The sequence below is a fragment of the Onychomys torridus genome, chromosome 1, assembly GCF_903995425.1.
Source record: "Onychomys torridus chromosome 1, mOncTor1.1, whole genome shotgun sequence".
Classification (NCBI taxonomy): domain Eukaryota; kingdom Metazoa; phylum Chordata; class Mammalia; order Rodentia; family Cricetidae; genus Onychomys; species Onychomys torridus.
Genome location: NC_050443.1, coordinates 124639264 through 124655369, shown reverse-complemented (window position 1 = coordinate 124655369; position 16106 = coordinate 124639264). Strand labels below are relative to the sequence as shown.

Here is a 16106-nt window from a genome sequence, read left to right as displayed (position 1 = left end):
TTAGCGGGCAATAGGACTATTCCCAGGAGCTATTAAAGCCTGGCTGCGGCTTCTTGTGAGAATGGGGTGGAAGGCTCTCTGGGCCCGGAGTAGATTGCGAACCCGCCGCTGCTGCTGGAGCCAATAGAGCATCTCCACTTTGTCCTGCTTCATCTTCTCTAGATAAGGCCGCCCTTTGAAGGTCACTGGCTCCCCAAACACTAACTCTATCTTTTCCAGCAAGGAAATCAAAGAAGACTCCATTAGACTGAGCTTCCTTCGGATATGGCTCCGGATCCGATTCTCCTCCAGGAGTCGACTCAGCATCAAATCAGGCTTTTGGAAGAACCGGTTGGGGTCGGAAGCTTGTCGTTCAAACCACTCCAGTCTCCCTAGCAACAACTCCCGTGTCTGAATGGGCTTCAGGACCCGCTCCCAGGCCCTGATCAATGCTGGTAGCTGCTGCAGGCGTGCATTGGAGCTGTACTTAATGACCATGTTCAGCCGGCTCTGGTCAGGGACTTCCAACACGACCCACAGTCGTTCTAGACGCTGCTGCAGATTTAGGATGTGGGCTTTCCCAGGTGCTGAGCTGTCCTCTATCACTGAGCTCCAATCCCACTTTCCAGGGACAAAGTCTGGCTCTTCATCATCCAGCAGGGGAGGAGGGTGCTGAATCTCCAGGGACTCTTTGGCAGGGACCGGTATCTCCACAGAAGCCTCTTCTTCATACATTTGGAAGACGACATGGAGGAAATCCGTCTCCTGAGTGATGAGGAACTTTAAGTAGTCTTCCGAAGACACAGAGGCTTTCCACCAATTCATCCATATAGTCTTGTTTGACCACTTGTCCCAGCTTCTGCCCTTTTGGAGTAATGTGGGAGAAGGCGTCTTCTCGGGGCACAACTGCTGAGTGCTTGATCTCTTGGAATAAAGTCCAACCAGATCATGGTTGATGACAGGGGTATGTTTATCTTGGTATATAAAAGCAGAGGACAGGTAGATGGACCAATCTTTATCTGCCGAGGGCTCAATCTGGGGTCCTTCATCAAAAGAGAGGTGACTAGTTGAGACTCGGCTCATCAATTCCTTGTATACCTCTTTGGTGCTATTGCCAACAAGACGGTCAGAATCCATTTCTTCGATGGCTTTGCAATCCAGTTCCCCAGTCAGATGGTTGTATAGGACTCCAGCCCCCTCAACGTGGAAAGTGTCAGAAAAGCATCTGTCGGAGAGTTGCACAGTAGCTACTTGGACCACGACCTGATTTTGTAGCTTCAAAGTAATAGTCATTGGCTGTGGGTGAAGTGGAGTGATTCTGGGGGGGCGGAAATCCCACTGTCCGGAGGCTTCTTCTTCCTGCAGGCTCTTCAACTTTTGCTGCAGGTCCTCTATGTGGTGCTGGGCAGTTAGGCGCCTAGTAAGGACCCCGAGGAGTGGCGGCAGGCCCGATTCCAGTGGTGAGTAGCGAGCCCACTCCATTGCCATGATCTTTGTCTTCTGCTTCAGATCCTCAGCCGCCAGGTCCCCAAACAGCAGTGGTTTACTCTCTGGAGCCAAGATCAGTGGGGTGAGAGGATGAGGGGAGAGAGGAGGGAGACCCAACTCATCTGCCAGACTCCACCCTTCACGAAGACAGGGCATGGACTGGCCCCTCAGGAGCCTTGGTGAAGTGGGGAAGTGGGAAATCTCACTGCCAGGAGGAGAATGGCTAGGCAGTGGTACCATCTGTGCGGAACTCACTTCAACTTCCTTTTCTTTTTTTGCGGAGGGCACCCAGAGGAGCCGCTTTTTACCCTTTAGCTGGGGAATAGATTTCAGCTCCTTCACTGGATCAGGTTCAGGCTCACTGGGGAGATCACATGGGCGGCTGAGTTGGACAAGGTAGTTCAGGTTCAGGCTAGAGCATGGCACTTGGTCCAAGCCGGTGCTGTGGGGCCAGGGGATTGGACAGAGTTTGAAAGTCCCAGGGGGACAGACTGGGGGGCGAAGCTTGGATAGGCCTCTCTGGGTCTGCTCTAAATTCAGCAGGGTCTGAAAATCAGCCAGCAGGCAGCGGTAGACATCGGGACTGGTGAGGAAGATTGTGCAATCCCTGGCAAGGTTGGCTGCCAACCGGCTGAGGGTGGCTGATTCAGTGAAGACCCTCCTAGTGGCCGGCAGGGTCACCAGCAGGTGCAGGTAGCGTATGAAGAGCTGCTCGCTACAGATCAGCACGTAGGACTCCAAACGCTTCCGCAGCTTCTGGTTGTTCTCGTAGTTCAAAATAGGTTCTGTAGGAGGTTCCTGCCAGCTGCACTTCAGCTCCTCTAGGATAACCTGGGTGAGTCGGAGTCGATCCTTGGGAGTCACCCGCGCCGCCCGCCCGCTGCCTGCTAGCCGCTTCGATACCTGGCGGCACAACGGCCCCACTTTTAGCTTCGCGAGCGGGACAGATTGCAAAGTCGAGACCTCTTGCGAGCGTCTCTTCGGAGGCTCTGAAGGTGTCGCCTTGCGGGGGAAGAGCGACAGCGGACTCAGCAACCGGTGGTAAACCAGCTTGAGGTCGGGCTCCTGATTCTGTGGCTCCATCTTTACGCAGGTGGCGCCGCTGAGCCGGTAGAGGACGCCAAATGGTTACTAAGGGAACCAGAGCCAATGGCATCAATGCGCCTGCGCAGCCGGTAGGCCTAGGCCTAGCATGCGCACGCGCCAAGGAGGTGGAGCGAAGGGTGGCTCCTGAGGCTCCGCCCACCCCACAAGACTGAGTGGTGTTGGTCTCTGGACCCTAGTTGTTTTGCTGCTCAGGCAGTTGACTACATCCCAGATGGCTTCGGATTCCGGGGACGGTGGGACAATGTGCGCGGTGAGTGGAAGCTTCGTGTGGAGCCTCGCATAACTTCAGCCCTTGGGGTGCTCGTTATCTTGGGAAGCCAAGAAAGAGCAGGCTCTTGGGGAGGGATGAAATCCCGGGGTAAGGATAGGTTTGCCTCTTGCATTGTGGGTGTGGGGCGGTGAGACCACCATCCTGGAATGCTCATGAGATAGTGAAGGAATGTGAACAGAAGTCATGTTTGACGGGTGCCCAGAGGGAAGGTGGTGAATCAGGATAATGCCTGACATGTACCTAGCCCTGCTGCCCTTACAGCTGGAGTTTGCAGTGCAGATGACCTGTCAGAGCTGTGTGGACTCGGTGCGCAGGACCCTGCAAGGGGTGACAGGTAAGAGCAGAATAAAGCTTTCTGGGATCAGCCCAAAGGTTTGTGTTTAGCCTTATTCCCGTTATGCAGATTCAGAAAGATACTTAGAGAACGAAAGGAAACTTCTCGGAGTCACACAGAGACCCAGAGGCAGAGCCTAGAGTGCAGGCCTCAAGCTTGCCTTGCCAGAGCTGTCTCTAACTTTGCCTGTCGGGCCCGCTGAGCCGCAAGAGTATAGCTCCTCCTATCGAGGGCAGTCTGAGGGACTCCTGAGGTCTTGCTGTTCTGATAAAGCAAACAGCAGTCTTGGCCCAACTTAGGGAGCTTAAGCCAGGAAGTCTGCAACCTAGCACAACTAGAAAGATGAAAGGCAGTCATCTTCAGGACACTGGAAATGGCTTTCTTTTTCTTTTTTTTCTGAGACAGGGTTTCTCTGTGTAGTTTTGGTGCCTGTCCTGGATCTCACTCTGTAGACAAGGCTGGCCTTGAACTCACAGAGATCTACCTGGCTCTGCCTCCTGAGTGCTGGGATTGAAGGCGTGAGTCACCACTGCCTGGCTCATGCTTCCTTTCTGTGCCTCTGTTTCTACAGTGTTTGAATGGTGTTCATAACTCAGAATTGTCATGAAGAATGAGTTCGTTGATGCAAGTCTTGAGCATGTAGTGAGAGCCCAGTTAATCTCAGGAGATTGTTTTTGTTTTTTGTTTTTCAAGACAGGGTTTCTCTGTGTAGTTTTGTGCCTTTCCTGGATCTCGCTCTGTAGACCAGGCTGGGCTCGAACTCACAAAGATCCACCTACCTCTGCCTCCCGAGTGCTGGGATTACAGGCATGTGCCACCGCCGCCCACAATCTCAGGGGATTGTAAGAGGAAAAGCCTGGAGGCATACTAGGGGGAGACTGGGGAGCTGATTTTCTCTTTCTCTCTTTTTTTGAGACAAGGTCTCTCTATACATAGCCCAGGCTGTCCTGACCAATTTGGCCTTCAACTCACAGAGATCTGCTTGCCTCTGCCTCCCTAGTGCTGAGATGAAAGATGTGTGCCACCATGCCCAGCCTGGAACTGATTTTTAAAGATTTATTGGTAGTGAATTTGTACATGATGTGTTTGTGGGAGGGGCTGATGCATGTGGAGGTCACAGGACAACTTTGCAGAGTTGTTTCTCTGCTTCCAGCTGTCATTCTTGTGCCAAAACTAGTTTACCTGCTGGGGCTAGGCTGAGCTGGTAAAAGTGCTAGCTGCATCAGTACGAGATTTCCCAGCACCTGCATAAATGCCAGACAGGGGTGGCAGCCCACCTGTAGTCCCAGCAATCAGAAGATAGAGAAGGGGATCCCAGGGCAAGCTTGCTAGCTAGACTAGCCACATCAGTGTACTCTGGGTTCAAGTGACAGAACCTGCCTCAATATAAAAGGTAAGAGAGCAATCAAGGAAGACATATTGCCTCCATATGCACCAACCTAGTATATGCCCCCAGACTCTGGAACATGCATACACACCTGCGTGCATACTACACATGTATACACACAAAGAAAACCACCTTGGCAAGATACTAAAGCAATGGTTCTCAACCTGTGGATTGTGACCCCTTGGGGGCTGAAGGACCCTTTCACAGGGGTTGCATATCAGATATTTACATTATAATTCACAACAGTACCAGAATTACAGTTATGGAGTAGCAACAAAAATAATTTTATAGTTGGGGGGTCACTACAACATGAGGAACTATTAAAAGGTTGCATGCAGCATTAGGAAGGTTGAGAACTGCTGTACTAAGGCATCAACAAAGAAAACAGGGAGCCCATAGATAGGGTTCTTGAGCAGGCTAAGAAGAAGTGGGGTGTCTAGGATAAGTGCTGAGGCCTGAATGTGTTTTACACATACAGCAGATAAGGTTTTCTGATAGTCTGGCCTGGGCATAGGGTCTGTTCCGAGACCCAAGAACTCCCAGGAGGAGTTGACACTGTGCTCTTGATGTGGGAAGGACAGAGCAAAATGCTTTGTAACTATGCCCTCTTAAATCCCTGGTTCAGTCTGCACTAGCAGAAGGTAGTGTCTCCAGCAGAGCAAAGGCTCTGTTTGACTGGTTCAGTCTGCACTAGCAGAAGGTAGTGTCTCCAGCGGAGCAGAGGTTCTGTTTAACTGGTAGCTTTTGGAGTATGGCCAATCCGTGCTTTGATAGAGAGAAAGAGAGGCCACAGTTACTGTAGGGCAGATGTGAAGTTGGAGCTCCTCCCATTTGCCCCAGAGAGGAGAGTAAGGCTCTCATTCCCAAGGCCTTGGGCAACTCTCTTGCTCAAAACTCTCCTGCCCAGCTATGAGAAAGCCAAACTGGTTCACTTACTCAGACCAGAAAACATGGTTATCATAAGTCTCTTTTTCTGGGCGGTGGTGGCGCACGCCTTTAATCCCAGCACTTGGGAGGCAGAGCCAGGTGGATCTCTGTGAGTTTGAGGCCAGCCTGGTCTACAGAGTGAGTTCCAGGACAGGCACAAGCAAGAGAACCCTATCTCAAATAAAAAAAAAAAAAAAAAAAAAAAAAAAAAAAAAGAAAAGAAAAAAGAAAAAATGTCTCTTTTTGATTCCTAAGAAAACCTGCTGAAGCCTTGAAATTACTCTGTCCAACTGAAGTCCTGCTTGTCTGTTTTTCCAGCAAGAATGTTTTATAGGAAGTAGCAGCCCCTACTATATCTTGGAAAAGCTTAGGCCAGAATGTGTTATTTTAGTGGACTGGCTCCTCCATTAGATTTTCTCTTACCATTCCAAAACATACAGAGGACTGTAGTCAGAGCAGGTGAGGTGGTAATTACAGTATAATGTGTGTGTGTGGGGGGCATTGGGGAGTCCTAGGAAGCCTGGGCTAGGGGTGAGTAGAAGGTTTGGGTTAATTGTTTTTGCTCTGTAGCTAGGTTCCCTGGACTGAGTTGCAGTTCTGTAGTCTACCTACTTTCAATAAATTGCTTCCTTGTTCTGTGCCTTGATATCCTTATCTGTAAAACAGAGGTAAATTCCCAGGGTTACTGTGACTATGAAATGAAGCCGTGTAGGTAAAACGCATCAAAAAGGGCTTAATGGGCTGGAGGGATGTCACAGTGGTAAGACACTGGCTGCTCTTGCAGAGGACCTGGATTCCATTTCTAGCACCCACATGGTGGCTCACAGTGGCCTGTAATTCTACTTCCAGGAGATCCAATGTCCTCTTAGGGCCACTGCAGGTACTGCATGCAAATGGTGCACATATATACATGTAGGCAAAGCACTCATATACATAATAAATAATAAATCTTAAATAAAAAAGAGACCTAGTTCATTGTACATGTTCATTGTCAGCTCTCAGGATGGAGCATTGGTCTCCTCTTTCTTAATGTGTGTAAAAGCTTTGTTGAGCTAAAATTCACATGCTACAAAATTCACCCATTTGAAGTATACAGTTCAGTTAATTCATTCAGTGAGCTATGCAGCCCACATCTCTATTGGTCATATACTCATTACTTTCTAAAGAAATCCTGTATCCTCTGTCACCTTCCTATTCCAAACCCCCCCTCCTCTAGTCTACTTCTTGTCGATATCATATACTACATGTGGCCATTTGTGGCTGGTTTGCATGTAGCAGAATGACACCCTCATCTATGCTGCAGCATGTGTTTGTACTTCATATCTTCTCAGGCAGTTGATGGACATTTGGGTAATGTTCAGCTTTCAGCCATTACTAACAATGCTGATAGAGTTAGCCCACTTTTTTTTTTTTTGGTTTTTTGAGACAGGGTTTCTCTGTGTAGCTTTGGAGTCTGTCCTGGATCTCTCTCTGTAGTCCAGGCTGGCCTCGAATTCACAAAGATCCGCCTGCCTCTGCCTCCTGAGTGCTGGGATTAAAGGCGTGCGCCACCATCGCCCGGCAGTTAGCCTACTTTTAAGATTAATCCCAGCACTTGGGAGGCAGAGCCAGGTGGATCTCTGTGAGTTTGAGGCCAGCCTGGTCTACAGAGTGAGTTCCAGGACAGGCTACATAGAGAAACCCTGTCTCAAAAAAACAAACAAAAAAAAAAAAAAAAAAAAAAAGAAGAAAAGAATTTTCTATGTTTTAAAATTTATAAGCCAGGTGTGGTGGGACAGAAAGTTGAGGCAGAGAAGTCACCTCAAGTTCAAAGCCAAGCTGGGCTAAATATTGAATTCCAGACCAGCCTGGGATACCTAGTGAGACCCTGCCTCAATAAACCAAAAAGTAAGATAATATCTGGGGGTTTTGTTTGTTTGTTTGTTTGTGTACCTTTGCACCTTTCCTGGAACTTGCTTTGTAGACCAGGCTGGCCTCGAACTCACAGAGATGTTGGGATCCTGAGTGCTGGGATGAAAGGTGTGAGCCACCACTGCCCAGCGTAAGATATTATCTGACATATAATAAGAACTCAAAAAATGGGCTGGAGTGTAGCTCAGTGAGCGATAGGTCACTTGCCTAGTGTGTGAGAGGCCTTTGAATTCCACTCCTCACATTGCACACACACACACACACACACACACACACACACACACATACACACACATACACACACACACACAGACTTACAAAAATACCACACCTAAGTTTTTAATAATAGAAGGAAGCTCCCAGGTTTACCTCTGGCCATATGAAGCTTTGTAAAATGGGGAAATGTTGTGCTACCATGTGATGCTAGCCCTCTGCTGACCTCTCCCTCTGTCTCTACCAGGTGTCCAGAGTGTGGAGGTGCAATTGGAGAACCAAATGGTGTTGGTGCAGACCACTCTTCCCAGCCAGGAGGTGCAAGCACTCCTGGAAAGCACAGGGAGACAGGCTGTACTCAAGGGCATGGGCAGCAGTCAGTTTCGTGAGTGACTGCTTGTAGTGTTGGCCTTGTCCTCTGGGGTCGAAGGGCTGGAGCGAGGCCTGGTGTAAATCTAACCACAGGAGTCTCAGGATTGGGCTGGATTGACTTTGGGGAGTTATGGAAGTTATGTGAGATTCCTTCCCTGCCCGTCCAAGCTGCTGAAAGGACAGGGTGTTAATCCTGTGGAACGAGAGTAAAGACCATTACCCAAATTCTTTAGTCGAATTAAGCAAGCTTTATTTTCTGTTAGACAGGGCTATCTCCCTAAAGCGAGATTCTCAGATAGCTTTGAACATAAGAAAAAGCGGGGCTTATATAGCCCCCCAAAAACTGCAAGACTAGGAGGGTTCCAAGGCTTTTGGTAACTTGGTAGAATATATAAAAATCATTTGGCAGAACATTTTGTCTTATCAAGGTGAAGGTCATCGTGGAGGGTGTAGAACATGTCAGATTCCAGAAACTGGGTCAATACATGGTCAAACCCAAGTTTTACAGAAAACAGGAGTGAACTTATTTTGACCTTGTAACCAGAATGCTTTTAATCTTAAAACAGAGTCAGGCTGGTCCATCAGGGGCTGGGTGAGATGGAAAGACAGTGAGCATTTCATACCTTGCAGAGAACCTAGGAGCAGCAGTAGCCATTCTGGAGGGCCAGAACGCCATACAGGGTGTGGTCCGCTTCCTACAGCTGACCTCTGAGCTCTGCCTGATTGAGGGAACCGTTGATGGCCTGCCGCCTGGGCTGCATGGGTTCCATGTCCATCAGTATGGGGATCTCACAAGGGATTGCAATAGGTAAGTCATCTGTAACATCCCTGTAGCTACACACTTTCACTTTCTGTCCTCAAAAGTACTCTAGTGGGGGCACATAGACATAGGCCCAGTGTACAGATGAGGAAACTGAGGCTTAAAGGGGTTAAGTGGCATAGGAAACCTCAGAGGATTGGAATCAAGATCAGAGGATGACTTCTAGACACAGGGAGGAGAGGCCCCGTGTCTATTGGTGTCTTCTGTAACATGATTGGTTGTTTGCCACTCCGTGTCTCAAGGAAGGCATAATCCATGTACTAGTTTCTATGTTCTTTGCCCAAATCCTGGCATAGAATAGGTCTGTTTGTTGAATGAATGAATGAGTGATTGAATAAGGTAGTCAGAGAAGAGGGCCTAGACACTATTATTTGGATACCTATTTGCTAATTTTCATCCTTAGCTGTGGGGACCATTTTAACCCTGATGGAACATCTCATGGGGGCCCTCAGGACACTGATCGGGTAAGTGTAGGTTTGGGCTGGGTTTGGGCATAGAGAGAATCCAGGACTCAGAGGTAGGCAGGCAGTTCTTGGGTCTTGGACTTTGACTGCTTTGTGTGTGGGTCTCTCCTTCTCATCTGATTGATTAGCTTAGTAACTTTACTTGATACTTCTTATGTTCAAGGTCCTAGGCATACAATACAGTACAGCCCAGTGCCTGCCCTGAGGAAGTTTACAGTCTAGTGGGGAATTCTATGGTTGCATAGAAAGATACTCTTGGCAGAAATCTTTGGGGCTTCTTTCGTTTTCTTTCTTCTTCCTTCCTTGCCCCCTTCATCCCCTCTTCCGTCAGCCCTTTCCTTTCTTCTAGTGCTAGGCATGGAACCTAAGGCCACACACATGCTAGCTAAGTGCTCTGCCACTGAGCTGCATTCCCAGTAACAGTGGGGGTTCATTTTCCACCGTAGAATTCTTCTGTCTTCAGGGACTTTCCTGCCACCTTAGTGATCTTGTCTTACCTGACTGTATCTGTGCTGTAATTATCCCATTGTTTGATTGAGCAGGAAGGTCGTGGTGGAGAGAACAGTTCCCATCATGGTAGCCAGAAAACAGAGAACAGGGTCACAGGAAGAGGACAGGCAAGATACTACCCTGAATGACATTTCCCCAGGAGTCAATTTCCTCCAATCAAGGCCCATCTCCTACCCTTCACCATCTCTCAATAATGCCAAGCTATCATGAATGTATCAAGGGATTAATCCATTGATTATGTCAAAGCCCTTATGGTTTGCACATCCAGAAGTGTGCTTTACATATCTCTTAAGTGTTTGTCAATCCAATCAAATATATAATCAAAATTAGCCAACACAAGAACATTGCTTTCTTGCTCAGAGATTTTATGTTCCTTAGTTCTCTGTTGCATATCTCTTAGAACCTCCTTTCTCAGGGGAGTGTGTCTCTACCCTGTACTTGGAGATAAAGGCCTAAGGTGAATTCTGGTTCCAGGAGCTGGAAAACTCCCAGTTCCTCCTTAGATCCTCTCAAGATTCCAAAGATTGTTTTAATTTTCTATCATTTTATTATTTTGTTTGAGATAGGGTCTCAAGTAGTCCAGGCTGGCCTCAAACTTGTTATGTAACCCAGGATGAAGTTTTGATCTTCCTTCCTCTACCTCTTAAGTGTTGAGATGACGTGTCCTGCGTTTTGTCTTGGTGTCAGTCCACAACTTCCTGGCACAAAAATCTGTGGAACCATGGTACAAGCTGGGCATCCCAATCCTGTGGAACTGTGGTACAAGTTGAGCATTCCTGTTACAGATCCCATATCTAGATGTTACAAATTCTAAGACTGATAAGAGTTTAGGTTATTTTTAATTAGGAATGCTTAACCAGTAATGTATAAAAATTTTTTAGAATTGTGGGGCTAGAGAGATGGCTCACTGGTTAAGGATGCTTGCTTTTCTTTCCAAAGATCTGAGTTCAGTTCCCAGCACCCATGTTGAGTGGCTCGCAGTTGCCTGTAATTGCAGCTCCAGGGGATCCAGTACCCTTTTCTGGCTCCCACAGGCACCCATACACAATGTGCTATACTCATATATATAGACATATATACATAGAGTAAAATAAAAATAAATAAATCTTTAGAGCTGGCCATCATGGTGTACACTTTAATCTTAGCATTTGGTAGGCAAAGAAAAGTAGAGCACTGTAAGTTTGAATCTAGCCTAGTCTACCCAGTGATACCAAGCCAATTAGGGATACATAGTGTTTCTGGATATTTGATATCACTGTGAAACTATGAGATTGTGTTAATAGAATGAACCTTGGGTCAGGGGGCAGAGCCAGTGACTGGTTGACAAGAATTAGCCATAGAAATTACGGAGGACCCAGGGAAATGGGCGGAGAAGATGCTCAGGAAGGGGGGGGGGTACTTAGAGACTCCTGGTCTTTTTGGTCTGGGGAATGTGGAGAGACAAGCTTGCTGGGTCTCTGGTCAAAAAAGGAAGGTCAGCTGGTTGCTCCTCTGCTGTTTCTCTGATCTAGCAGGTTTTTACCCCAATATCTGACTTCCAAGTCTTTATTACTAATAGAACAACTTAGATAAAAACAAAATTTGGCATCTAATGAGTGGTACAGAATTACACAGTGGCTTCTGAAGCTGCCACTTACTCCTCCTCCTCCTCCTTCTCCTCCTCCTCCTTCTTGGTTTTTCGAGACAGAGTTTCTCTGTGTAACAGCCCTGGCTGTTCTGGAACTCACTCTGTAGACCAGGCCTGCCTCTGCCTCCCAAGTGCTGGGATTAAAGGAGTGCACCACCACCACCGGCAGCCTGTGTGTTTCTTTTTCTTTCTTTCTTTCTTTTTTTTCCCCAAGACAGTGTCTCTCTGTGTAGCTTTGCGCCTTTCCTGGAACTCACTTGGTAGACCAGGCTGGCCTCGAACTCACAGAGATCCACCTGGCTCTGCCTCCCGAGTGCTGGGATTGAAGGCGTGCACCACCACCGTCCGGCCAGCTCCACACTTTTCTAATGATCAAAGTTCTTCCACCCTGCTCTGAGGTGGGATAGAACTGTTTTTTTGTCTGGTCCATTGCACAATGCCATGCTTCTGCTCAGTATGTAAGTTATGTTGCCTTGAATTAAATGCCACTAATATTGGGTCATAAAGTGACAAGCATTTATCATCTTCCAGTTTCTCGGGGGCAGAAACCTGGGTGCCTCTGGCTCAAAGTGTCTTGGAGCTCAGTCAAGAAGTTCAAAATGGGAAAATCCACTTCCCAATGGCTATTGGCAGCTTGCAGTCAGTGTTGCTGTTGGCAGGCCTTGGCTGTTGGCCAGACATCAGTCTTTTGCCACATGAGCTTCTCTGTAGAGCAGCTCACCACACAGCAGCAGCTGGTGTTTCTCAGGACACATGAGTGAGAGGATGAGAGGGCATCCAACATGGAAGTCAGATTCATGCTGTAATCTAATCCAGGAAATACTTGATCCAGTCCACACAAAAGTGAGTAAATCATAAAGAATGTGAATACAGGAAGGGTTTTGAAGGGTGAGGACGAGGAGCTCTCCATGTCACGAGGTGAGATGAGGGGTGAGATGAGATCCAGCAGGGGAAACCAGCCAAGTCACGACACAGCACACACATCCCTAAAGGCAAAAATCAGTCCTTGTCCTCAGACCCCACTTGGGATGGGATCAGAAGGGGCCAAGGAAATAAAACTAAAGAGAATTATCCTGGGTTTAGTGGCACATGCCTGTAATCCCAGTATTTGGGAGGTAGAGTTAGGAAGATTGGGAATTTAAGGCCAGCCTTGGCTACATAAGTTCAAGGCTACTCAGGGTTACATGTGACCCCATCTCTAACACAAAAACAAAACGGCATAAAGACATTTGTTGCTGATCCTGACAACCTGAGTTTGACCCAGAAACCCACATGATGGAGAAAACTATCTCCTGTAAGTTATCTCACTTCAATACACACACACACACACACACACACACACACACACACACACACACACACACACACACACACATACACACATACACACACAGACACACATACACACACACAGACACACATATACACACACACACACACACACACACACACACACACACACACACAGAAATAAAGGTAAAAATAAAACCCAAAGTTATGGGTATAGCCTATTTGTAGAGCATTATATATAGCATGTATAAGACTCTAAAATTATTTTAATTTTAAACCATTTGAGCCATCTCTCCAGAAAATGGACTAAAATTGAGCAAGAATGGAGTAGTGGGGACAGCATGGTATTCAGCAAGTTTCTTCTGGGTGTCAGCAGCACCTGGCCTGTCCAGATGGAATTAAAATCAGCATGGGAAGCCTGGCGGTGGCGCATGCCTTTAATCCCAGCACTCGGGAGGCAGAGGCGGGCAGATCTCTGTGAGTTCGAGGCCAGCCTGGTCTACAGACTGAGTTCCAGGAAAGGCACAAAGCTACACAGAGAAACCCTGTCTCGAAAAACCATAACAAAATAAAATAAAATCAGCATGGGAAATTACATCCAAGCCTGGCTGTCTCCTGCATACCTGCTAACAGACTCCCAGGTTCCTTCCCCTCTCACTCTCTCTAGTCCTTTCTGCTATACTATGGGATTCTTCTGACATGTAAAGGACCCTTGCCATGCATCATGTGGAAACCCTTCTTGGTTCTTTTTTTTTTTTTTTTAATATTTATTTATTTATTATGTATACAGCATGTTTGACTGCAGGTCAGAAGAGGGCACCAGATCTCATTACAGGTGGTTGTGAGCCACCATGTGGTTGTTGGGAATTGAACTCAGGACCTCTGGAAGAGCAGTCGGTGCTCTTAACCTCTGAGCCATCTCTCCAGCTCCCTTCTTGGTTCTTTAGGAGCTAAAAGTACAGGCTGGGCCCAGCATCCTGGGGTGGCATTGAAGGCCTCTGTGACCAGTTGTTAGGGGGGGAATGAAAGGTTGTTTTCCCTGACTCCCTTGCAAGGTCGTTCTGCCTGGCTTATTCTTCAACCCCAGAAACAGTTGCCAAGGTCCTTGTCATCTTCCCTACCTTGAACTCTCTTTAGCATATGGCAGTGTGACAAAAAAATGCCAGGTGCCTGCCAACTGTTCCTCTAGATCAGATAATGTAGAAGCCAAATTTCTGTTTTGTTTTGTTTTTTTGAGTGGGAGAGATTATTTGTTCTTTGTTTGTTTATTTGTGGTATTTTTTTAGATGTAGTTTCTCTATGTAGCCCTGGCTGTCCTAGAACTCTCTGTTTAGACCACCCTGGCTTTAAACTCACAGAGCTCTGTCTGCCTCTGCCTCCTAAGTGCTGGGGTTAAAGGTGTGCACCACTGTGACCAGAGAAGCCATTGACATTCTTCATTGCTCAGCTGTGAGACTGGGAACCAGCTCACTCCAACCTAGGCATTTGCGTCTGCTCATGAATCAGTTTGGAAATGATTTTTTTTTCTTTTTTTTTGCACAGATGTAGGTTTCTGTGGCTTACCACTTGGGTCCTGTTACCTCAAAACTCAGTATCTGTTGTCCTTACTCTGTTCTGCTTTTAAAAGCGGGGAGTGTGTACATTGCTCACTGTAGCTGGCAGATTGTCTGCACTGGGGAGTACACACATTGTGTGTGTCCTGTGTCTGGGGAGGCCTGTCCACGTGTGTGGAGGCCCGAGGTTGACTTCCATTTCTTTCTTTATTGCTCTTCACTTTATTTGTTTGAGACAGAGTCTCTTCACAGAAACTGATGCTTGCTGTTTTCACTAGATTGGCTGACTGGTGAGCTCCCAGGATCTACCTATTTCTGCATCCCTAGAATTGGGATTATGGTCATGTGCTAAGCTTTCACATGGCTGCTGGGAATCTGAGCTCTGGTCCCATACTTGCATAACAACCATTGAGTCATTCCCCTAGCCTCTGTGACCTTTTTGTGACCTTCAAGGGAGAAGGGGGCAAAGCCATCTCTTTGCCCACTCATATTTCTTCCCTCTTGTTCCTTGAGGCTGGAAGTCAGGAAAGTAATGCTGGTCACTGTGGTGGTCAGAAAAGCCAAACATAGCCAACTTAAGCCTTGGAGAATGGAGGCTTACCTAGGGCTTCCAGAGCAACTGGACATTTGGGCTTAGGAAGGAACAGGAACCTAGCTAATTGGGAATGGAAGCCAGGTAGACAGCGGGTTCATAGGGAAAGAAGTTGAGTTTAACAGAGAATGCTGGTTCTTGTCAGCATGGTGGCTTTCTGCCCAGGATTTCACTCCCAGGGAAGGGAGTGTCCAGGATCTTGGAGTCCTTCCAGACGACACCTGCAGGAGGAAATTAGAAGCTCGGGGAGATGGGATGAGGAATCAGATGCTGGGAAGACAGACGATAGCAGCTGTGACTGTGTAACTTCCCCTTCTCCCGTGGGGTCTCATTCCAGCACCGGGGAGATCTGGGCAACATCCTGGCTGAGGCTGACGGCCGATCCACCTTCCGGATAGAGGATAAACAGCTGAAGGTAAGATGGGAAGAATGTGGGGGCCCTCCTCGAAGAACAGTGGAGTCAAGACTTTTGTTTCCCTTCAAAGGTGTGGGATGTGATTGGCCGCAGCCTGGTTATTGATGAGGGAGAAGATGACCTGGGCCGGGGAAACCATCCGTTATCCAAGATCACAGGCAACTCTGGCAAGAGGTGAGTCTTGCCATTCCCAGCAGGAGGTACTGATGTGCCAATAGGGCACATGGAACCTTGAGGAGGCCTAGAGAAGGCCCATGCTGATCATACATCCTTCCACAGGTTGGCCTGTGGCATCATAGCACGCTCTGCTGGCCTCTTCCAGAATCCCAAGCAGATCTGTTCCTGTGATGGCCTCACTATCTGGGAGGAGCGAGGCAGGCCCATTGCTGGTGAAGGCCGAAAAGACTCCTCAGCCCAGCCCCCTGCTCACCTCTGATCAGGGCCTCATCTCAGGTTATTTTGTCCCCCGGCTGAATGTCTACCCGCAGAGGGGACAGGGTAGGGGTTGCTGTATCCTTAGCAAATTAAATAGTTATTTTCATATAGTACTTTGTGTTTCTGTGTCTCTGTGTCCTTGAATGGGCTTGCTTGGTGAGTAGAATCTCTCTGCTGTCTGCATCCAGAGCTACCCATTGGATTTGGTACCAAACTAACTTTAAGTCCATATATATATCCTGAATATTCCTCATCCTCCTTGGAGTCATGATAAAGGGCCATAGCAGTTACATGTTTGTGTGTGATTTCTCTAAGTTCCTCACTACTACTGAATAGAACTAAAAGAACTCTTTTTTTTTTTTTTTTTTTTTTGGTTTTTCGAGACAGGGTTTCTCTGTGTAGTTTTGAGCC

General features: G+C 47.6%; 2 protein-coding genes across 3 annotated transcripts; one reads left to right on the top strand and one right to left on the bottom strand.

The window, feature by feature from the left end:
- Window positions 1-2550, bottom strand: Ccdc87 (coiled-coil domain containing 87). Its single transcript, XM_036178025.1, has one exon. The coding sequence runs from the start codon at window positions 2548-2550 to the stop codon at window positions 1-3; it is 2550 nt and encodes an 849-aa protein (XP_036033918.1).
- Window positions 2551-2666: 116 nt separating this feature from the next.
- Window positions 2667-15808, top strand: Ccs (copper chaperone for superoxide dismutase). 2 transcript variants are annotated; one of them, XM_036201450.1, is made up of 8 exons: window positions 2667-2824; window positions 3107-3179; window positions 7865-8002; window positions 8620-8797; window positions 9213-9273; window positions 15183-15260; window positions 15331-15434; window positions 15540-15808. In XM_036201450.1, the coding sequence occupies exons 1-8, from the start codon at window positions 2786-2788 to the stop codon at window positions 15694-15696; spliced, it is 828 nt and encodes a 275-aa protein (XP_036057343.1). In that variant the 5' UTR covers window positions 2667-2785; the 3' UTR covers window positions 15697-15808. The 2 variants fall into 2 exon arrangements, with proteins under 2 accessions (XP_036057343.1, XP_036057349.1); XM_036201456.1 differs by lacking the exon at window positions 7865-8002.
- The last annotated feature ends 298 nt before the right edge of the window (window positions 15809-16106 follow it).

Coding starts and splice junctions, on each gene's coding strand:
- Ccs (XM_036201450.1), top strand. CDS start 2,786: ATGGCTTCGGATTCCGGGGACGGTGGGACAATGTGCGCG. Junction 3,180..7,864: donor GACCCTGCAAGGGGTGACAG/GTAAGAGCAGAA, acceptor TGTCTCTACCAG/GTGTCCAGAGTGTGGAGGTG. Junction 8,798..9,212: donor CTCACAAGGGATTGCAATAG/GTAAGTCATCTG, acceptor TTTCATCCTTAG/CTGTGGGGACCATTTTAACC.
- Ccdc87 (XM_036178025.1), bottom strand. CDS start 2,550: ATGGAGCCACAGAATCAGGAGCCCGACCTCAAGCTGGTTTACCACCGG.